The sequence below is a fragment of the Lagopus muta genome, chromosome 21, assembly GCF_023343835.1.
Source record: "Lagopus muta isolate bLagMut1 chromosome 21, bLagMut1 primary, whole genome shotgun sequence".
Lineage (NCBI taxonomy): Eukaryota > Metazoa > Chordata > Aves > Galliformes > Phasianidae > Lagopus > Lagopus muta.
The window spans coordinates 3,853,611-3,876,659 of NC_064453.1; the positions used below are offsets into that span (position 1 = coordinate 3,853,611).

Consider the following 23,049-nt stretch of genomic DNA (forward strand, 5'->3'; position numbering starts at 1 on the left):
GAGGTTGTGCCACTTCCTTGCTTTTCCACCATCATTGGCAGCAGCGAGCCCTTCCCTCACACAGGGCAGTGCCTGTGACACCGCAGGCTGTGATGTCGGGGGTTGTTAGCTGTGAGTCCACGACAGCGGTGTGCTGAGCACAGCACTGCTCTACAGCGCAGGACCAAGATGCGCTGAGCCGCACTCACCAGGCACCAGCACCACTGGCATCAGTTAGAGCAGGAATAGCACACACAATGAAATGTGGGAGCAGATGTTTGTTTCTTCAGCACCACTAAAGTAAACTAAAGAGAATCTGCAGGTTACAAGTCTTTCCAGAAGGTCGCAGCTCTGAAATAACAGAGTTGCAAAAAACAGTCCGATTCCAAGTGCTTTTGGCCAACTCACTGCTAGCAGCACAGTGATGGTGAGCGAAGCACGGGGATGGCTGTAACACCATCCTACAAGGCACCAGGGCAGGATGCTGGCAGCCAGATCCCTGCTGGGGACCAGTGGGTGTCACCATGCTGCGCAGGCCCCTGCCACAACCCTGGCACGGCCAGTCTCGTCCTGCTGCGTGCAGCTCACCCTCCCTCTCTCCCAGTGCGCACATGGCTTTAATGTTTTTATTACCTGTTTGACTCGCTGCCTTATTGCTTCTCCTCTTAATGGGGCTGTAACCGTGGAAACGAGGAATAAACGGCCACCAGAAAATGAGATGATTAAACAGGTCACCCTGGCAAAACAAACTCAGTGCTCGCTCAGCCCAGGCTGCGGACGTGGCTCCTGCCCAGGGCCGGGCAGAGGGCACAGGGCCGTGTGGCAGTGGGAGCAGAGCACCATCCCACCCACTGTGTCCTGGGGAGCAGCGCCAAGGGACAGTGCTCCTCACCCCTGGGGCGGCCACGCGAGTCACGGCACGGCTTGCTTGGGAAGACGGAGGAGAACGAGGACAAGACGCATCCATGTAACAGGGAAAAAATAGCAGCTATTATGAATATAAATAGGCTGGACTAGAATCAAAACACAAGTCTGAGACAAGTTGCTGTCCTCTGTTGTCCCTGTGGCTGCCCATGCCCGCCTCATGGCAGCTCCCAACAAGGGGCAGACAGCCCTTGCTGTCCCCATGTCCCAACACAACAGCTGCAACACCCTGACGATGGCCTCGATGGCCAGGCTCTGCTCACTGGTGCTGGGAGGGCAGAGCTCTGTCCCATGCACAGCCACACGTCCCAGGCGGTGCAGGACATTGAGAGGCACAGACCTGGTAGGCAGCTGAGCGTCAGAAGACAGAGCATGGCCCCAGACCCCTGGTGTCGGCCAGGCAAGGTGCCCATGAAGCTCTGCACCCCTGGGGTGACACCTGAACGCGAGGTCCCTCCCTCAGCCAAGCCAAGAGGCAACGCAGCGCAGACCGAAATGGTGTTGAGAACAAAAATAAAACCCCAAAATAAACACACCGCAATCCAAAAAGCCCGATCATAAACCCTCATTCAAAGGAGCGAGGCTGCTGCCAGGAGCTCATCCTGCCCCGACCTGCCTGACGCCAGACGAGCTGGGTGCTGGCAGTCTGGGAAGCGCGGGCTGAGCTCGCCGCACCACGAGCAGCAAATTCAGGAGAGGTTGGAACTGCAAAGTCTGGCGAGGTGGGGATGAGAGACAACTGCTCGAAACACGCCGGCGAGTGGTTGTGCTTTCTTTCAAAAAAAACAGCAGGTGGTTTATGAAAAGGGCCTTATTCTTTACAGTAATTTGAGCCATATTTCATTGTTTGATAGAAAAATCATAATATTCATGACCTCCTTTAACTGGAAGAAGTTCGCTCATCTGAATATCAGCCCACAGACAAATGGGGAAATGAAAAATAAAGAGAGCGAGATAATGTAAGGCAGGCGGAGAGGGAAGAAAAGGAAAGGAAAGGCAGACCCTGAGGTAGAATGGGAAGTCCAGGAGGGTGACAAAGAGCAACAGGACTGTGTGAACGTGAACAGGGAGGAGGACATAAAGGAAAGCTATTTTGCAAGAAGACTTAAAAAGTCTGGCACAAAAAGGGGCTGAGAAAAGCAAGAATGAAAGGCTAAAGCCACAGCGAGAGAAGCAGGGGAGCTTCTCTGAAAGTTTCCTGGTGCATGGAAGAACTTTGCAGAACTAAGGTCTTGTCCTACTGAGCTTCAGCACGAAGAAGCACCAGGCCTTCTCCCAAGCCTCTGCTCCCCCACCCTCTTCTGACCCAGCCCTCCTCTGCCAACATCTGCTGCTTGTCTCAGGACATGCAGATGGTGATGGCTCCAGGAGCTGCTTCCTCTGCTCCCTCTGCTCTTAGGGCTGCATGCAGCAGAGCTGCCAGCCATGAATGGCACTGCGTGCTCCAGGGCTGAGTCTGACAGCACAAGAGGTGGGTGAAGATCCGAAGGATTCTCAAAACACACCAAGGAGAGCATGAGGAAGACCTAACACGTGCCCACAGTATTTGATCAATTTGATCAGTATTTGGCCCAAAGAAGGGAGGTCTGGGGACACGTTGGCTGAGATTTGGAGCTGCTTGGGCTTCTGGTCCTGGTCCTTGTCAGGGGCTACAGGAGAGGAGCGTGGGGCTGTAAGGAGGAGGAGGAAGAAGAGGAGGAGGAGGAGGAAGGTAGCCTGGGTGGGTCTGCTCCAGGAGTGGATTCATCCAGGCATCGTGCTGGCAAACACCATGTGGAGAGGTGGAGCTGCTTTAATGAGAAGATGCTTCTATGACTCAGGCCTCAAAGGGATTGGGACTTTATTATTTTATTTTTCCATAATAAATTATGCCCTGGGATGCCAGGTCTCACCGGGTTTTTCTGGAAATACCAGACAAAAGCTGGTGTTGCTACCTTTTGACAGTTTCCCATGTATGGAAGCTGAGTTCCTGGTTCATCCCCTGCCCGTCCCTGCCAGCCTCGCTGACGCAGAGCCTCCCTGCGGGTCCTCCTGCCCACCCCAGTGCCACAGCCACGAGGACACGGAGCTGCCACAGCCCAGCACTGCGCCCCGGCCTCTCCTCCCTGCACCCCACGTGGCTGGCAGCCAGCTCCTCGCTTATCTCCATTGCCGCAGCACCCAGCCCTGGCTCTGGGCTGCTCAGAGGAGGGTGATTATGCCCACTTTATAGATTAGAGTTACACATCCCACACTGAACCCTCTGCCACGGCTCCCAGACCTGTTCTGGAGCTTCCCTGGTTTGATTTAGGCTCAACCTGGCGCCTGTTCAGCTCAAATCCTTGCACTGCAAAAAACCCTGCATGGCCAGAGCAGCGCCAGGGGGAAGCAGGGGGGACCATGCCCATCCCCTCCTGCTGACCACTCATCACAATGATGACAGACACAGAAGGAGAACACGGAGCAAGGCGATACCTCAAGAAGGGACCTGGAGAACACAAAGCTCAGCCCAACCCACCCGGTGCACATGAGCACCCACGTGAGCATCCAGGAGAGTGGAAATGGCTGAGGTGCTCAAGTGGGACCAGATGATGGGATGTAGGTGTTGGGTGTGGGGAACACCAACAGAAGTGCTCCAGCAGAGCTTGGCGTTTCCACCCGTTTCACAAGAGGCCCTGCTAAAATGTCACCTCTCCAAGAGCAGAACATGTGCATGTGGGTGAATCATCCTTTCACACCCCAAAACCAAGAATGAGTGGCAAAATTCTCTAGTGAGGCTCCAAATCCCCAAGGGATGGCCATGAAGTGCAGCTAGTGACTTCAGTCTTACCACCCTTTTTCCTTGCATCTCCTCTCCACCCCTTGCTCTCCTTTGCCAACCTACACAGGTTATTCAGCTTTTCTCCTGAGCATGAAACTGCCATAGGACTGGAAGCCTGGAGCAGTTCCCCAGCCTCCAGCAGTTTTCTGGTTGTGCTTCCCCATGGCAAAGCAAACACACGCCTTCACTCCCAGCTCCCCAACACACTGAGCACTCCCTGAGATAGCCATAGAGGAGGACAGCAAATCTGCAAGTGAGGAATTCTTTGGGAAATCTGAGTGAGAACATATGGTACACGCGTGAAGCGCAGGATTTTGCCTTACTGTAACTATTTATCCCCCGAAAGTGGCTCTTCCACTTTCTATAGTGACTGCATGACCAAAGGGGAACTTGAGAAAGAAGGGACAGAGACAGGACCACAGCCACTCAAGCAGGACCAGGATGAGAAGCTGCAAGTTTTCCTTCTGCAACCGGAGTCTGCCTCCATCTCCCCTGCGAGAGGAAACAGAGCAACAAGGTCCTGGTCCAAAGGGCTCTCAATCCTCAGAATGGATTTTACCTGTCTCTGAAAGCTGCCTCCATCTCTCACCCCCCGTCTCTTTCTCCTCAGGGAAATCAGTCTAAAAGGGGCTAATGGAACAATGTCCCTCTCTCTCCCCCCTCTCATTTTCTCTCTCTTTTTTTTTTTTTTTATTAGCATTTGTGGAATTTATTCCCAAACTCTCCTAATCTTTCGTACACAACCATTTGATTTGCATAACCCAGCCCCCTCTCATAAAAACTGGCTGCTAGTTTAATTAAAAAATGTAAATTTGCTGTCATCTCGGGGCCTGGTGAATTAGGACGACATCGGCATTTTTTATTGCTGAAGACGTCCAAATTGATCCAGTCCGCGCTGAACCGGAGGGGAGGAGACGGGGCCGCGTGGGACTCGGGCTGCAGGTCCTGCCCCTCCCTGCTGCCAGCAGAGCCTCCCCAACCCCTCTTGGCTCTGCAAAGAGCAGCTGAGGACGAGGAGGTGAGCTGCAGCTGATGGGCAGTGCCACCCCGCAGTGCCAGCATCCCAGTTGTGCCCGGGTGGCACCGGGGCTCACTGAGCCCTGCGAGCCATGGTCAGCCCCGAGGGATGTGGGACGCACAGCACCCAGCTTTGCTTACCGCAGCTTCCTTGCTGCTTTCTGGAGACTTTCTGCCAACTTTTCATAGGGACAGCTTAGGGGACTGGCTGAGGGCTGGAAGCAAGTTGGGCAGTCTCAGAATACAGAGAAACTGATGGTGTGGAGACTGCTAATGAAGAACTTTCCCCTTCCCAGCACAGGATCTGTCCTGCTCACAGCTGCTTCCCGCACACGTTGTCCTCCCAGTGCTGTCGTGCAGCTCGAGGCCTCAGCAGACCCCTCTGTTTGCTTACAAGGAAGGTAGCTGGCAAGGAGCAGGTCACAGGCAGGACAGGGTGCAGGCAGGAAGCAGGAGCTTGTTAACCCAGGACTGATTTTCTAGTCTTCCTGCAAGTTAGTGCTGTCTAGCACCAAACCAGCAGGAAAACACCTACGGACTGCAGCTGGCTCTGCTCTTCAGGAACCAGCTGGGCCCTTCCAGTGCTGCAGTGGGCAGGTTAAGCCCTGCCCGGGTCAGTAATTCTGAATTGGAAGAGTCTTGGCGGGTGGGCGTAGACATTCGGATGCTCTGTGCCCAACAAGCATCCTATGATGAGCACAATTCCCAAACCAACTGCGGGACCTGGCTGCAGAGCAGCAATACCAACTTCAGCCCAGCCAACCAGCTCTCCAAAAATCTGCACAGCCAAAACAAAGCAAAAAAAAAAAATCCCTGGCACCAGCCCAGAGATGTTCCCATCCAGTGGGTGTTACAAAGAGCAGTAACAAAACAGAGTCGCAAACTGACCCTCTGGGTGGGAAATGAGATGTTTCTCAATCCGTTCACCCTAGGTTCCTCGGTGTCCATTTCGAGACCAGCTCCTGTAATCTCATACCAAGGTTAATTAGGCTGGGGAACAGTTTCCCAAAGGAAGTGACAGGTGCCCAGTCACAGATATTTACAACCTGGCTTACAGAACACCACATGCAGGGAACATCTCACCACGGTCCTGAGTGTATGGACTCCGTCCATGAATTCTTTCCAACTCCTGACCCTGCGAAAGCTGCTGGCCCTGGAACATCAACCCCAGCACCACCGGATCCTAGAAGCCCTGGGAGAAGCAGGCTGTTGGAGCCCACAGACCTGGTCCCACTGGGACTGAGCCCCAGCTTTGCCTGTGCCAGGCAGCAGCTGGCGCACGCAGCCTCAAGCACTGCCTCCGGGGAGCTGCAGCCGCGGGGCTTGGAGAGAATTCAGGAGGTGGCGAGGAGGGAAATCAGCTGCCCAAGCAGATAAGGGTTAGAGGTGGTGATTATGGGGCAGGTCTTTGCCCTGAGATCATGACAAGACGGGTTCACCCACACGCAGACCATAATGCTGACTTAAACAGATCTCCGGATCCTCATTTCCATGGCTTGCTGCGGCCCCGCGTTCCCACAGCAGAGCACCGAAACCCACTCTCCCCACGCGGCAGTGGGCAGGCTGGCGAGCATTGCTCCCGAGACCACGGAAGTCCCCTGGGGCACACACTGGTTCTGCTGTCCCTTTTAGGGCACAGAGAGCAGCCAGCAAGCGCCACTCTACCAGCCATGCCGAGCCCATGGCACCCAGCTCCTCCCATTGCCATCCCAGGACGTGCAGAGCATGGGTCTGGGGGCAGAGAGCTGTCTGCGACTCTTCAAAGCTGTCACCCTGCCGCACACCCCAGCTCTCACACTGCCCACACTCCGGGATGCAGCAGGGAGCAGCCACACACCCACAGTGGGGCCCAGCACCGAGTCCATAGAGGGCAGCTGGGTCCTGGGGGCCAGGGACACCAAACAGGCAGGTACATAAATAGACAAATAAATGCACAGACAGATAAAATGAACGATGACAAAATTATCCTCTCCATCGAAGTATCTGAGTACATAGTTCAGGCCCAGTCAATCATCAACCCGTTTATTACCACCTTACTCCTCATTAAAAAAAAAAAAAAAACAACAACAACCACGCACACACAGACGGGAGCCCGGCACCCACTGCCCTCACCAAGGTGCTCACAGGCACGGCCTGCCCAGCCCACGGCTGCCATTTGGTCACAGCTGGAGTCATGCCACAGCCACCAACAAGCAGGTGACAGCAGGTCCTCACCTGGTGAAGCCTGGTGAAGCCCCTGTGGAGCCCTGCCCTGGGTGCCCAGTGCCCGCAGGCCCTGCAGACATCCATCCCATCCTGCTGGCTGTGCCCAGCAGCACGCTGTCCATCTGCCCTGGCCGAGCGGCAGAGCAGGGGCTGCAGAAAGCCATACATCGGCCCCAGTGGGACCCAAACCCCCACCTACCCCAATGCGGGCACAGGGAGGGTGGGGAGCTCCCGCACGGCCCACGGGACAGGACGAAAACAAACCCATCCCAGATATGCCCAGGTTGGAAAAAAATACTCATTAAATGTAATAAGCAGCCTCCTCATCCGCCACAGCCTCGTCCCAAATAAATTAAATTCCTTTTCATTTAGACAGCACGGGAACCTGACAGGCAACCTTCACCGACCAGACGCCCAAGCTGAGCAGGGGAAAGAAATGAAAGAGAAAACAGCCCACACAACTCACAGCAAAGAGCGCGGAATCGTCGCAAAAGCCCCGCGAACTTCCCCTCCGCGTCCCGCCGGGCTGCCGGGAAGCACGGAGCCGGCCGGGGTCCCGGAGCGCGAGGGAGGCACGGAGCGACTTCCGCGGGGCGAGCGAAAGAAAAGTGAAAGAGCGAGGTGCGAGCGGCGGCACCTGGCGGGCCCGGCCAAGTTCGGGGCGCGGCGGCGGAGCCCGGCACCGGCACCCGGGGACAGCGCCCGGCCGGAGCGCGGCGCGGCGGGTCCCGCTCCGTACGGCGGTGCCGGTGCCGGTCCGCGTCCCGCAGCGCCGCGCCGGGCCCGCACCGAGCGGCGGGGGGCCGGGAGGGGGCAGGAAAAGGACAATTGCGCCGTACTTACCATAGTCGGAGAGACGAAAGCCGAATTCACTTAAATAATCAACTTTCATAATACTTAATTAACGCCTAATTGCAGCTGATTGCCGCCGAATAACAAGTTGGTCACAGCCCTGATGTCATCGCCGTGCCGGTCCTGCCCGAGTCACTTGGGCAGCGGGGCCGGGGGCGGGCGCCGGGCGCGGGGGGGGGGCGGGGCTCGGTGCGGGAGGCCACGCCCAGCGGAGGAGCGGGGGCAGGTGCGGGGCTGTGCGGGGCTGCGCGGGGCGGGGCCGGAGAGCGGGGCCGGGTGCGGGGCTGCAGCGCGGCGGAGCGCAGTGCCGGGCGGTGCGGGGCGGCAGAGTCCGGCCCGGGCACTTTTTCTTCTATTTCCTTTCTTCTTTTCCTCCCCCCACTTCCCCCCTTTACCTACTTATTTATTTTTGCATCGAATTTCCTCATCTTTCCCCTTGTTTTATTTTTCTAAGTAGCAAAAAGAACAACAAAACAAAACAAAAACAAAAACATGCCAGGGAGGTTCTGAGAGGTGCGTTGGGTAAACATGGTGAGGAGCCTCCTTCTCTCAAAGAGCAGCTCGTTTAGCCGATTAAGCCGGCACTGCGAGCAGCTGCTTTGGGGCACGCTGCCGAACCTTCCCACAGTGTGCTCAGCACGGCCCACTGCGCTGGGGAAACTGAGGCACAGTGCTGGCATCACTGGGACCACAGCTGTGCCGGCTTCTCCCAGAACACCTGAGCACAGCCTGGCAAAATGGAGCCACCGGGACGCCTGGGGAGAGAGGGAGCCAGGGCAGGTGTCACCAGGTCCCGTGTCACCAGGCCCCCAGCAGCCTCCCCCCTCCCTACCAGCCCCTGGCAGCTGCATTTGGGCTTGACGCCCGCCAGGTTCGAGGCCCCGGATGCCCCATGGCTTCATTGCCCATCACACTTCTCCATTTCCACCTCTACGGACTCACGGCACTGGCAGTGGTGCTGCTGCCAAGGACGGGACGCCCACACCACCCATGCCACCCCTGGCTGTCTCCCTGCCGCCCCTCCCTGCTGCCACGGTGCTTTTTCAGGTGAAGTCCACGCCCTGCAGCTGACGCAACGGCAAGGCCCGATTTCCTATCTCCCCATCTCCAGTCACAGGATCGGGCTTTATTTCCCCATCTTCCCTTCTTTGCCTCTTACCCAAGAACAGCCGGGCTCTGTGCCCATCGGGGACCCCACATCAGGGCGCCCATGTTCCTCTGCCCCATCCCCGTGCACCCACACCCAGCCTCGGCCGCCCTTTGGTGGCAGGTGAACGCCGCTCGTCCCTTCCCACCCTCCCAGGGGTGTCGGGAGCTCTCGGTAATTAATGTTTGCCAGGTGCTCAGAGATCCTCAGATGAAAAGTGCGATGGGAGGGGGAAGGATGATTAATTTATTATTATTATTACAGTTTAATGCTTTCCCCGCAGACGGTGCGCTGGGGCTGAGCGGGGGGTGAGTCACACCCGTACGTGGGGTATCCCCCTCCACGCATCTCCCCTTTGTTTCTTTATGCCGAGCCCTTTTTGTTGGCAGCTCCTGGCTGGTGCTGACCCCGGGGCCACGCTGGGGCTCCGCGTGGGCTCCTGGCGCTGCCATGCAGATTGCAGGTTGGAGATCTGGCAGCGCCGCGTGCCTCCTGCTCCTGCTCGGGGAGTTTATTAGGCAAATGCTCTTTCCCTGTTTCTGTAATTTTGTTTGATTTCTGTTTTGTCAAGGGAGGTGCCCGGAGGCCTTGGGGCCTGGGCAGCAGGAGGAGACAATCCAAGCTTTCTTTCCCTTTCCTCCTCCTTCCCTCTCTGTTCAGTTTCAGTCCCATTACTGGCACACGGTGCCTGAGAGCTCCCAACATGCCCGTGCCCAGCCTCCATGTGCCAGGTGCTGTGCCTCGGTCTTAATTCCCGATGTGAGGCTGCCAGCCCCCAGCACCTGGGAGCCAAACGCTGCATCTCCTGACCAATTAGTTGCAATTTACTGCAGGGATTAAAAGCGCAGCCCGAGGAGCCCAGGGAGCGGACGGCACAGCCTGGGCACCACAGAGCAGAACCAGCCCCGAGCTGCAGGGCAGAGCCCCACATGGCACAAGGGACAGCGGGACGGCCCGAGGGCAGAGCTGAGCTGGGCAGAGCTGAGCTGGGCAGAGCCCTTCCCACAGGGCAGGGGGCTCAGAAGGGCGATCTGCACCCACAGCACCAAGAGCAGAGAACGGAGGCGCAGCGCTGCGAGCGGTGGGACCTCTCCCCCGGGATGAAGCGGCGCAGGGAGGGGACACGGAGTCCCCTCAGCGTGGCACGGTGATGGGCGCCAGCAGGGCGCTACCTGTGCTGGATCTGCACGAGCTGACCCCGCTGTGCCACGAGGCCGCGGAGCAGCACGCTGCTGAACACGTGGGTGACACCACACAGAGCCGGGGCACGAGGACACGTGCGGGGCCGAGCGACAGGCAGAGCGCGGCGCGATGCGGCCCCGCGGGAGCTCCATTGAGGCCGTCGGGGTGCAGGAGCAGCGGCGGGCGGGAAGTGTGAGGCAGACGCAGCGATTGCATTACTGCAGGAGCCCGGGCTGGCAGTGCCGAGCTATCGTCCCCGTAATCCTGTTAGCCAGCAATCTCCATTCCGAAAGAGCTTCATTTCTTTGTGAATATTTGTAAACTAGATATCTAATGGAAAATTATAGGAAAATTATAGTGAAATTCATGACGAAGAAATCCGATTAGCCCTAATTCAATTATACCATCTTAGCCCACACAGCACATTTCCCATTTTTTTCCCATAAATACCAATGCCAGGGGTCCGGGTAATCAAATAAAATTGAAAATCATCTTCCCATTAAATTCAATTAGCTGCAATTTCTAAAGCCTATCAGAGATTTTAATTACTAAATTATAAAATTCTCCAATGCTAAATTGAAACTAAAAAAATTGCACATCCTTGTGTTTCATAAGAAAAAAACCTCGCAGAAACCTTGAAAAATACCCTTCTCCTCCCAGCAGCGCCCACGTGAGCGCAGGGCTGGGGCGGCCTCAGCGTGAGCTGCGCACGAGGGCACGAGCCAGGCCTTGGGAAGCAGGCAGCACCCAAGGAGGGATGGAGCAGGAGCCCAAAGCAACGTCCAAACCCAGCGCCGGGTGCAGCAGTGGGGAGGCCGGCAGCCCAGCAGCGCCTTTGCTTCCTTTCCCCACCTGAGCTCAGCTGTGCCAGGGCCAGGCGATGCGCTGCCATGGAGGAGCTGCACGAGTTCTGCCCACAGCTGCACTCCGTGGGGCAGTTCCTCGCTGTGCCAAAGCCAGGGCGGATTGCTGCTGGTGCCCAGAGGGGAGCACAGGGCAGATGCTAGCTTCGTGCTTTTGATAAACCTCCTTGAATAACAGCCATGCAAGCCTGGTCCTGACATCGAATTCAGGGAAGCTGGAGCCTTCAGCAAACTGATTTAGCTCAAAGCACTGCTTCAGTGAACACGTGGGATGTTTGGGAGCAGGGGGATGCGATCACGCTCAGAGGCCCTCAGCTCTGAACGCTCACCAAGAAGGCAGAGGCCAACTCACAGAGCCGTGCCCCTCGGGGACCCACAGAGCCCTGCGGTGCCAAAGGGGCCGTGTGCTGCGTGAGCGATGGGAGGAGAGCGGCTCTCCAGCTACAGCCTGACCCTCCCCAGGGCAGCTGGGATTTTCTGCCAGCACTTCCATGGGGGGACCCTCACGGGTTCATCTGCGCTACCACAAATGAGCACAGCTCCCAGCAGCCGTCAGCAGGCACTGCGGCAGCCCCGAACCAGGCCGATACTCGGGTTAATTTACTGGGCGCCCGAAAGTTGCCAGCAGGGAGTTGCCCGCAAACAGAACAACAACAAAAAAAAAGTTAATGATCTGGGCTTTTTCTTTAATAAATAGGCAAACTGGCTGAGCCGGATTGTTGGCTGGGATTTGTCTCCCCTTTATCACCCTGGAGCTTCTGTGACACATTCTCCAAATCATCAGCATTTTGCAATTTGAGGTCGTTACCAAATACTATTTTTTTGCCAAGGAAGGGAGAAAAATAAATTAATAATGAAGGAGCCCAAGCAGGGAGAGGCTGCGGCTGGATGGCTCTGCCACCTCCGCGGGGATTGCTCAGGACCTGGCGCCCGCCCAGCGCGCACCTCGGCCGCCGGCTCACCCAGGAATGTGGGGCCGGCACCCCGGCGCTGCTGGGTTTTACTACGAATTAATCCAAGTCTCCTCTGCAAACGTCTAACTCGAAATCACCGCCGGCTCAGCTGCCGGCACAGTGCCCTCCGTGGCAGGGTTGGGCGCAGGGAGATCACCGGGTGAAGAGCTGAAGGGCTTCCCTCTGCGCACAGCTCCGGCACTGCGAGCGTCGGCCTCTCCCAGCTGGAGGGGAATGGATTTCCCGCAGCCCTCTCCTGCACGCGGCAGGTAACCGCACAGACGCTCAAGATGCGTGGGGATAAATCTGCTGCGCTGCCCGACTGGCGCGCACTTACACCGGAGAGCGATCTGCCTTGACAGCCAGCCTGCTGCGGACGGCTCAGCACCGCGTTTGCTGTGCGCGTGGCTGCGGGTCCACCTCCACGCACGCATGCTTGTGCACACGAGTGTGCGCGGCCCGGGGCACCCCGTGTGCACCCGTGCCGTTGGGTGCTGTGCGGCTGTCCGTGCTGCGGTGCGATGGCTGTGTCGGTGTGCGCCCATCTCTGCAGTACCGAGCACCCGCCTCATCCCCAGCACGGCCCCGCAGCGCTGCCCTGAGCCGAGGGTGAGCTCCCTTCCCCTCTCTGCGCTCCGCCTGTCTCGCAGCCCTCGTATTTTCAGTGCTCACCAGACCGTGAATTCACCTTCATACCAGTTACAGGGTTATTCAGCCGCTCCCGCCGCTGCTAGCCAGCCGGCAGCACAGCCGGCCAGGGCTCCTCTCCCCCCCACGCACCCACCGGCAGCACCGGGCAGGGCACCGTGCCCAGGGACACCGCTGCCCTCCAGCACGTCCTGCCCTGACCCACAGCTACACTGGGAAATGGCAGCGGGGCAGCGGGGCAGGAGTTACAGCCGGGATGGAGGGGAGGAAAACCCCCCCGGCCAGCAGAGGAAGGCGCGTGGTTCGGCCCCGCTCAGCCCAGCGAGCAGCAGCCGGCACCGCAGCCCTCCCCTGAACTCAGCCGGGATCCCCGTGCGGCCGCAAAAGCCGGGCTGCGATGCCGCGAGGCGGGCTGGGGACGGTGGGAAACGTTCCACGGCGGCACGTGGGTGCGGGGCCCCGCAGCGCATCTCGCTCCGCTCCTCGCTGTGCCCGACGGGGGGGGTTGCGGGGGGCGGTGCGGGACGCAGCCGGGAGGCGCTGGGCGCTCCCCGTGCTACCTGCCCTGCCCGGCCCTGCCAAGGAGAGCTCCCTGCGAACAATAGATCAATAGAGCCCCCGCCTCTCTGGAAGGAAAACAAACACCCGGATCACCGCAAATTAGAGAATGTTTCGCTTCACTTCATCCAAACAGGCTGACAATTTTTTTGGGTTGTTGCCACGGCGACAGAATAACACAGCGTTCAGCCTGTTGCAGAACAATCAATTAAGTTAATGCCTCGGAGTGCCTGTTTACTCTTCCATTTAGGAGGTGCTGCTCTCGCTCGCTTTCTCTCTCGCTCGTTTTAGATTTCTCATTCTTTTCTTCCTGCTCCTATTCTTTCTCTATTTAACCTAAAACAAAGCCCCTCCCCTCAGCCACCTCCTAGCTTGTACAGAGCCACCCACTTTCCGCGGTCATCACCTGGAATAAAGTTTTTTCCTCTCTCTGACTCTTGTCCTTCCTCCTCTCCCCCCAGAACACCACGCAGTGGGGATGTGTCCCCGTGCCCGGTGTGCCGAGGGCCCGCAGGCTCCGTCACTGCCAGCTCTGAGCATCTGGGCTCCCCGCAGCCCTCCCAGGATGCTGCAGCTCCTCTGAAGTTATCCCAAACCATCCCGCCACGGCTGTTCTTACACTGTGAACTGTAACCACGTACCTTTTTGTCTTTAAATCCCCAGGAAAAGCGTCTCTCCTCCCTCCCCCCCAACTCCTGATAAAATTGAAGGAAAAAGCAAAGGCAAACGTGACGTGAAAATACGTGGATTCCACCACGCCGCCATCTCACCCTGCAGTCAGCAACAAGTGCCCGTGGTAATTCAGCACAGTGCAGGCAGAGGGGCAGCCAGCTGGGACTTGTGGCTGTGGGGCCGAGCCCGACCCCTCTGTGCCTGCCTAATAGAGATCGTGTGGGACCACAGGCACGCTCCCTCTCCCCTCCCCAAGACGAAGTTGTCAGCAGAAGCTGCTGGAGCAAGGGCTCGTTGACTGCTCCCTGTCCATTACAGCCCAGATTATAAGCATATTGCACAGTGCTCTCTGCACGGTGCTGGGGAAATCCAATACGCTGAAAGGTTAATGCAATCAATTAGGGTGACAAGGAAGTAGAGTAAAGCCTTCCGAGTAGATGAAAGGGAGAGAGATGGAGACAGAGAAAAGCAAAGAGAAGTGGGGGGTGAAAGGAGCAGAGGAAGATGGGTGGGAGGAGGAGGAAAGTGGCATGCAGGGCTTGTGCTGCAGATGGCAGGGTGCTGCAGATGGCGACAAGGTCGGGGTGCTGCGGTCCCCAGGAACCAGAGCCCCGCATCCCGGTTCCTCCCGCCCTCTGCCTCAGCCCTGATCTGACTGCCACCAGCCCGGCCCAGGGCACGCAGCCCAGGGCAGCCCCATCCCTCCCCGCTGCCCTGGGGCTGCCTCAGCTCCTGCTCTCTGACCCCAAACTGCGCCCAACTTCATTAACCCGGGCGGCCAGGGCAGCCAGCATGGCCCCCTCCCACCGCTGCTCCGCTCGCGTTGCAGCCCGGCCAGGGAGAACGTGACACCAGCTCATTAGGACAAATTATTACTCTATAACCCCTGCCGCAATGTCCCTTAATATGCCTATTTAGCAAGAGACAAGTCCTGGTGGGCTCCTCGCCACTAAAACAACCTCACAAATCACCAGAGGCGCAAGCACTGCGATCGGTGCTGCTGGGGCAGCTGTACCCCAGGGGGGCTGGAGGGGCACAACCTTTCTCAGAGGGCTAAAGGAAGCCATTGGGCTGCTCTGGGGGTAGGGAGTCCCTGTACAACTCAGTGTCAGCGCAACCAGGTGAGTAATCCGCTGGGAAAGTGTTCTGGGATGGCCACAGAAGGTGCTGGAGCTGCTTCACTTCTCTGAACCCCTGCCTCCCTCTGCCCCCAGCACCGGTGCCAGTGTGATGCTCCATCTGGGGACCTACAGAAGCCAAACATCTCCTGTGGTTCCCTGTAATCCCCCTCAATCAGTGGCTGCCTGCACAGATGGGGGTGCAGTGCCACTTGAACCTCGTGCAGGACTGGGGGCTGATCCAGAGACTGCGGAACCTCTGTAAATAGAGGACACAGCGAGTGAGATGTCACAGGGAAGACAGAAACACAGGCAGACATTGAGGGAAGGCAGCTGCTGAGCAGGGATGGGGGCGTGAGGCAGCTGGGCTGGTCTGCAGGAGAAGAAAAAGGTGGAAAGAAAACAGTGAACTACGAGAAAAGAGCAACAGCAAGAAGAGAGAGGGAGAAGGGGGAAGGAAACAACCAGTGCCATTGCTGGAAAGAGGGAGTGAGGAAGAAATGTAATGGAAGGAAAAAAGAAAAAGTGCAGTAAGTGTGCGATGCTGGGCGCAGAGGAGAGCAGAATGAGTGCGAATGCAGAGACAAGGGACCTGGGGCAGAAAGGAGGAGGCTGGAAGAGAAAAGAGCAAGAAGAGCCATGCGGCGAGGAGCGCGCGGGCGAGGCCGGGCGCTGTCACCAGGGTTGTGAAGCATGAAAAGGGAAGAATCCGCCCGCTCCTTTCAGCGCTCAGAGCATGGCGCTCGCTGCTGACCTACACTGTGCCCGGCTGTGATCACGTTTTCAGGGCCACTGCCTGCCGATCCCAAACAATGATGGGGAGCCTTTGAAGTCAGAGAAAGAAGCCGCAATGTGAACAGGGGGCTTTTTTTTTTTTTTTTTGCTTTTTTTTTTTTTTTTTTTTAAGGGCAGGAGTAAGGAGGGAGGAAAAGGAGAGGCTGGCAGGGCGGGGGAAGGCTGGGGGAGAGGTTGCGAGGACAAAACCGAGAGTTGCTCTCAGTGGGGTGTCCCAAAACGAGAGAGACAAAAAGAAAACAAACAGTTTATGAGTAGGGCACATGCTGCCTATGTCTGCGTGCCCCGCGCTGCCGGCCCCCCCGGCTCCCAGGGAGGCTTCTGTTCCTCAGCAATGATGGATGGACGCACAGGGCCATTCAGGCCCGCTGTCTTACGGCGGCGGTATTTACATAACATTAGCCTTCCACCGGTCACCTCTGACACTGCCCAGCCTGGTTCGGGGCCCCCCCGCCCCCCCAGGCACCCCTCTGGTCCCGTTCAGACGCCAGCTCCCTGCCTGGGGTCCCCGTGCCGCAGGGCTGCACTGGGAGCAGACGGCACGGGGAGCGCGGCCACGTCTGCCCCAGCAGCATCCCAGGCTGCGTCGGTGCCTGGCAATGCTCTGCAGCGCCAGCACAGAGGGACAGTGGCCTGGAGTGGCACCTCTTTGCTCAGTGGTTCAGAGAGGTGATCTCCTTTCACATCCCCTGACTTTAACAAGCATAAACTGAGCGACTACCCAGCCCTGGTAACTGCATTGCTTTCTGTACAGCGAGGGTGTGTGTAAGAGAAAACACAGAGAAGTCAGCTTTCGGCTGAAGACACAGAGTGCTTCCATCCTACCAGCACGGTGCTGCAGTCTGAGCGGATACAAGAGGGGAGGGCGCACATGGCCATGTGAAACTGTGTGAACTGAGCTCAGCAAAACCTCGCTGTGGACAGATTGCGTCCGATGCACTGAACGGCCCTTATCCATCTCCCACCAGCCCACATGGCTGAACATAAAGCGGCGCGCTCCTCACCAAAGCCCTTACACACTTTTATCTGTAAAGACTGAGGCAGCAGAGAAGATATTGAGGAAAACCCAAAGTGACAAAATCAGGTGCTCAGAACAACTGCTACACAAAGACAAAGACAGGATTAGGAGACACATGGGCCATGTCTGCATTAGACCTTCTTCTCTTCGCATCTGTCTTTACAGTTAATGATGGTCCAGTCCCAGAAGTTCTAGTGCAGACACAGCCACAAAGAGCAGGCCATGACGGAGAGACAAGCAGAGGAAAAGAGAACCCAGGAGGGCGTAGTGACATACCCATTGCAGTCTGAAGTCTCTCCTACCTTTCGGAGATTTCAAGGTCTGGTTTCTTGCCTGGTTTTTAGCTCTAAATTCACTTCATCCTGGAGAGGGAAGAAAAAGGATGCAGTTAATACATGAAGCACGCCTCGCACGGCACGCCGATGAAACCTCACAGCACCCAGCTATGAGCAGGACCAGCATGGGGCACTGAGGCTTCACAAAGTGCTCTCCTGCTCCTGGCTGCACCACACAGTGCTGCGCGTGCCATCAGATATCTGGTGTGCTGCATTCAGCACAAAGAGCAGCTCCTGCTGGTGTGGCTCCTGCACCCAGGCACAGGGCAGACCTTGTGCCCACAGACTGCCTGCATACACACACACTCTCCGCTCCGTGACAAATATTCCCTTTGCAGTCCTCTCACTTCCCCTGCTGACCCCCAGAGATCCCCTATGGGGCACAGGGTGAAGGATTGTGGGGTGGGGTCCTGCAGCAGTGAGCCCCCAGCCCTCATCTGTGCTTCTTCCTTCCTGGATAAAGCAGAGAGCCAAGGAAGAAAGAGAAAAGGGACAGGAGAAAAAAAGTCACAGCAAAACACATGAAAAGTAAATTGAATTATTTAAAACCATATGTTCCAAAAATGTGACAGAGCATAAAAGCCGTGCCGTGAGACTTCCGGAGGGGGTTATCCTGCACAGCAGGGTGGGAGGAGAGCTCGCCTGGGGAAGGATGGTGGCATAGCAGCAGCTGGGGACTTCCCTCTCCCAAGGCTGTGAGGTGGCACAGAGCAGAGAGTGGCTTCAGCTCAGCAGCGGCGTCTGGCCCACCCTGCAGTCTCTGTAGTGCAGGGTTGCCAAAGCTGCTGTCACAACTGCCTGTGATGTGGTAGCAAAATTAAAACCGGCCTGAGGTCAGGCACGGGGAGCCTGCGGCTGCACTGGGAGCACCAGCTGGCAGCACGTCCCTCCCCAGGATGCAGCGCCGTGCGACCTGCTCAGCCCTGGTGCATCCCCCCTTTGCCCCATGGAGGGCACGGTAATAAGGATGTAGCTCTAGGAAGAGCATGCTGTGACTGCTGCTTGCCCCTGCCCCTGGGGGCCCTGGTGCTCTGTGCTACTGCTGCCACTCGTGCTGCACCAGTGCCAGGATGCTGCTCTAAAGACAGGTGGGGGGGTGCTGGCTGGGACCCAGAGCTGGAAGGAGCTGGTGAGATATCCCAGACAGCGTGATGGACATGGAGCTGGGGATCCCTTGGGGAATGGAAGATGCACAACCAGCCCAGCTCCTTCCTTCCCCACTCACACCTCAGGGCTGACCCAGCTGAAGACAGCAGTACCAGCTCCCCAGCCTGGGGTCCCTCTGCCTTTGGGCTCTCTCGTCCCTTCTCCCACCTTTTTCTTCCTTTTGTTCTTTCTTGCTTGCTCTTCCCATTCTGTCATGCTCCTTTTTTCTCTCTCCCTTTGTTCCCCCCCTCCTTCCGAGCTCTCTGTACAACTCTCCTTGCCTCCCCGGCTTTACACCCTCACCCTGTGCACGGTCAATTCTTCAGATGGAGTTTTTAATTGTTTTTTTTTTACTCCCCTTCTTTCGGTCGCAGCTTATCAATGATGCAAGAGGAATAACGCCAATTTACTTAGAATGTGTAATCCCCAAATCAGATTGGGGGATTGTATGAGGCAATATGACCTTGCATATGTCTCCATTAAAGCCAGCCAGGCCTCCTCTTGTATTCTGTGTTCCCAGTACATATTTAGACAGATAACGCTAATTGTACTTGACATGTCCTCTTAAGGATGGACTCTTCCCTCCCCCAGCTCTGCCTGCTTCCCAGCCTGACAATGCGCCAGAGCAGAGCCCTCTTGCTCACAGCAAGGCACGGCACAGCATGGCACCCACTGGGCTGGCAGGCTGGGCACCAGTTTGGGTGCAAAGCACCTGCCTCCCCAGGAGCTTTCCTCACCACCACGCAGCCATGGCGAGGAGCAGGGGAGGGGGGAGCACTGTAGGACACGGCTAATCTGAGATTACACACTGCTCCTGGGACAATCTTAAATTCTACAGAAAAACCAGCAGCGTGCTGCCATCTCTGAAGCCGCAGGTGCCACCTTGCCCTGCCCCAGCCTCCATGTGCTGCAGCTGTGCTCCCGCTTCCTCCCCTGCCCTGAGCCAAGGGCTGGCTCCATCCCGGGCTGGAGGGATGCAAACCTTCCTAGGACACCCGCAGCCATCACCACAGCCCCTCCACAACGGCCCAGACCCCAGAGATTTCAGACCAAGACAGCCCTCCCCCTGCCAAGGAAAACTGCCCATACCTCCCAGCTCCCGTGCCAAGCCCTGCAGGTAAATATTTCTATGTGGATCCCAGCTCCAACTCCTCCAAAGCACCGAGCAGAAACCCAGGTGCCTCACACCCACCCATGCAGGGCTGCTCTGGACCGGTGAGCAGGATGCAGGAGGAGGAGGCAGCTCCTCCCAGGGAAGCCAACCGAGCCAAACTTCGCCAAAGTGGACTCAGATTTTTTTTTCCCCTTGACACAACATCCTAATTCGACTTTTTCAGTATCTTTCCTTCAACAACCTTTTTTCCTTCCTCCCCTTCCTACCCGGCAACTGCGCATTTATTAATTCATGAGGCACTAATTAGTTCTTTGTTTAATTTTGTGTTAAACAGACTGACCGGAATGATAACGACTTGCAGCGTTGCATTACGGTCCCCAACCGCCCCTGTTTTCTGACAACAAGGGAGCGCAGTGAGACTGGCGTGATGAACCCCAATTCCCACTCCAGTTGCACTTCATTAAGTCAAAATGTGACAAGAAGCTTAGAGAGCAACTTTCAGATCGGATCGCACATAACAATTGGGCAGGAAACTTTCCGAGGGGGAAGCGGGAGCGGCACTCGCAGCGAAGGCTGGCACTGAGCGATTCCCCCGCGCCTGCCTTAAAGGAGCCGGCCGACGCAGGGCTGCAGGCACGCCGGTGAGGAAGAGGAGGGGAAGGCAGCAGCCAAGGCAGGAGCTCAGAGGCAGGAGGCAGCTCTGCATTCTGCTTCCCCCAGCTGGGCTTGTCACAATGGCTGCACCACGGAGGGCTACGATCCCACACCTGTGCCTCTTGGAGCTACGGCTCCTTGCCTCAGTTTCCCTCCCTGGCTGACCCCCAGCCACTGTTCATAAACTACACGGCTGCAATGAGTAGGGAGAGGCTGAATGCTGGCTAACATGTGGGTGGCATACGGATGTTACGGGGTCTGGGTCATCATCAGGCTCAGCTGGACCGGCCCCAGTCCTGCTGGCACACAACCTGCACATGCTAACGCCTCCTTGAGTGCAGTGCCTTAACACTGCCCCACATGAGGCAAAGTGAGCAGGAAAAGAAAACCTCTCGAGCACTCGGGACATGGAGGCTTTGTAGCAGTTCAAAATGCATCCTCTGCTCCTTCAGGGACAGCAGCAGTGGGAATGAGCTGAGATCACACGAAAGTGACATGAGATGGGAGGTCCCAGTGCCTCTCCTAGCAGGTGTTTCTCCACCCTTCTCCCTCGTCTCTCTTCCTGCAGCAGCAGACTTGTCCCCAGTCTTGCTTTGGAGGGACTCAAAGCTCTGCTGAGTGCAAACCTTCGGCAAAGCCACGTGTGGGACCTGAGGGTCACACTGCGGCTGGGAGTGACACAAGTGTGGTGAGCAGAACCACGTCTGAGCAGCACAAGAGCTAAGACTAGCTCCCTGAGCCTCAGGGACATCAGTGTACCTACAAGCAGCATCAGCACACCCACCTGGGTGAGCCTTACACATATAGGTGCTTGGGGAAGGAGCCAGCCTGCAGCAGGCTATCACAGCATGGCATTTGCCAGCACGTCCACAGCTGAGCAACACACGGAGCTGTGCAAGCAGACGTGTTTGCACTGCCTTCCATCTCTCATGAATCTGGAATGCAGCAGGGACCTCTGTGGCTGACAAAAAGGCTGTTCCTGCATGACACAATTCCCAGGAAGACATCAGATCTCTCTGATTTCAATCCTACACGTGCTCTGGATACCATTAAAAGGCATATGTAGATATTAACACTACGCTGGAGGTTCAGAGCAGCGTCCAGAAAGGGCAAACACACCCATTAACACCTTGGCTGCTTGGGGGAAAATGCACGGACTGACAGAGAGAGAAACTCATGTTTTCCTTGCTTTCCTGTCTTGGCTGCCATTATGACAAGGCAGCACCAGCAGTGTAATTCAGACCAACTCCATCCACTGGCTGTGAGGGCTACGCAGTAACCAACGGTGTCAGGAAAGTTTTGTGCTGAAAATGAGAATAGCAAGTGTTTGTCCCTTCCTCCTTCAGCGAGACGCTGAACTGCCCTAGACTCCAACCCAATCCTCTTTAACCACAACTCTTCCCCCAGGATTACGGGCCCGCTGCCCCCCTCCTCTTCCCCTCCATCTGTCTGGGAGCAGCCTGGGACCGAGTGCTCTTCCCAGCTCCTGGAGAACCCTGCCGTTTCTCTCTCATAAAAAAGAAAAATGGGAGCTATAAAAAAGGCGAAGAAAAGAAAAGCAAAGCAAAGGGAAATCACGGCCAAGGAAGAAAAGAGCAAAGCCCTCCCTTTCCTCTCCACTCCAGCCCATTACCTGGCTTTGGCACCAGGTAGAGCCACCTGTTCCATGGCTGCTGAGGCTCCCTGGGCACTGGGGGACCCTGTGCCCACATCTGGAGAACAGAGCCCAGCTCAGCTCAAAGAAGACAATGCAAAAAGAAGGAGAATGGGTGTGAGGTGGTAGAATGTGAGGGGTCTGGAGCACAAGTCTTATAAGGAGCAGCTGAGGGAGCTGGGATTGTTCAGTCTGGAGAAGAGGAGGCTTAGGGGAGACCTCACTGCACTGTGCAACTTCCTGAAGGGAGGTTGTGGTGCAAAAGGGTCTGGCCTCTTCTCCCAGGCAAATAGTAGGACCCGAAGAAATGGCCAGAAGTTATACCAGAGGAGGTTTAGGTTGGATATTAGGAGAATTTTTTTCTCTCAAAGGGTGGTCAGGCACTGCAATGGCTGCCCAGGGAGGTGGTGGAGTCACCATCCCTGGTAGTGTTCAAGAGGCGCCTGGATGAGGAGCTACGAGAGATGGTTTAGTAGCTTGTGGCACTGATAGCAATGGGAGGGTGGTTGGACTGGATGATCTTGCAGGTCATTTCCAACCTTGTGATTCTATGATTCTATGATTCTATGAATGGCATGGCGGCCATCCTGCTGGCAACCAACCCCATCTGGAGGCACCTTTACTGCTGTTGGAGCCAGACATGGGACAACAGGACAGGAGATGGCAGCCCTGAGGGTCACATCCATGGCCCATGGATGTCCTGAGGAGCCCACCTCACCTCCTGCCCAGCATCCGCCAGCCATCCTCAAACTGGCACACGCAGCCTTGGGCTGGCTCCCGCTAATTTGCTGTCAGGCTGCCTAAGCAAACCAATTAAAACTAATCATTAATTATGACGAAAAAAAAAAAAAAGAGAGAGAGAGAGAGAGAATGGAAAAAAAGACCAGGCACAAATGGAGAACCAGAAGAGGGCAGGGGGAAAAGTGGCCCAGAGATGCAGACGGGCGCAGGGCTGGGGAGCACTGCAGGCCTGGGCTGTGTTGAACCCTCCCAGAGCAACGGCCTCAGCTGGGGATGGGGAAGGGGCCGTGATGAAAAGCCCCTGATTATGCGGGTTTGGCGGGGCACGGCGCACAGCCGCCTGTCCTGCTGGCTCCCCACGAGCTGCAGTGGCGGGGAACCCCGGCAGCTGTCAGCACGGCCCAGCACGCGGCGCTTCCCAAGGCTGCGGGCGCTGGGGGCTCGAGGCCGAGCAGGGCTGGCGGGGAGGTGGGGGCAGCGCCATGGAAACGGGGCCTTTCCTGGGGAAACGCGCTGCCGGCCCCCCGGCCCCTTTTGAGGAGCTGTCAGGACCCTGAGTGAGTGTCACACGACCCAAGGACCAGGCGTGACCAAGCCTATTTTCTGCCTCAAATTTGATTGATTAAAAAACTTTTTAGGAAAACCATGTTAAAAGACAAAAAAAAAAAGGGGGG

General features: G+C 56.8%; 1 protein-coding gene across 6 annotated transcripts in view; it reads right to left on the reverse strand.

The window, feature by feature from the left end:
- Positions 1-23,049, reverse strand: part of CASZ1 (castor zinc finger 1) — a 152,372-nt gene that overhangs the window by 66,994 nt on the left and 62,329 nt on the right. For 3 of the 6 annotated variants that reach the window (XM_048967503.1, XM_048967504.1, XM_048967505.1), the window contains exon 3: positions 17,008-17,093. In XM_048967503.1, coding sequence (XP_048823460.1) covers positions 17,008-17,011 — 4 coding nt within the window. In that variant the 5' untranslated portion in view covers positions 17,012-17,093. Of the gene's footprint in view, positions 1-7,768; positions 7,910-17,007; positions 17,094-23,049 lie in introns of those variants that run through there. The other 3 variants (XM_048967502.1, XM_048967507.1, XM_048967501.1) reach the window with 1 other exon arrangement.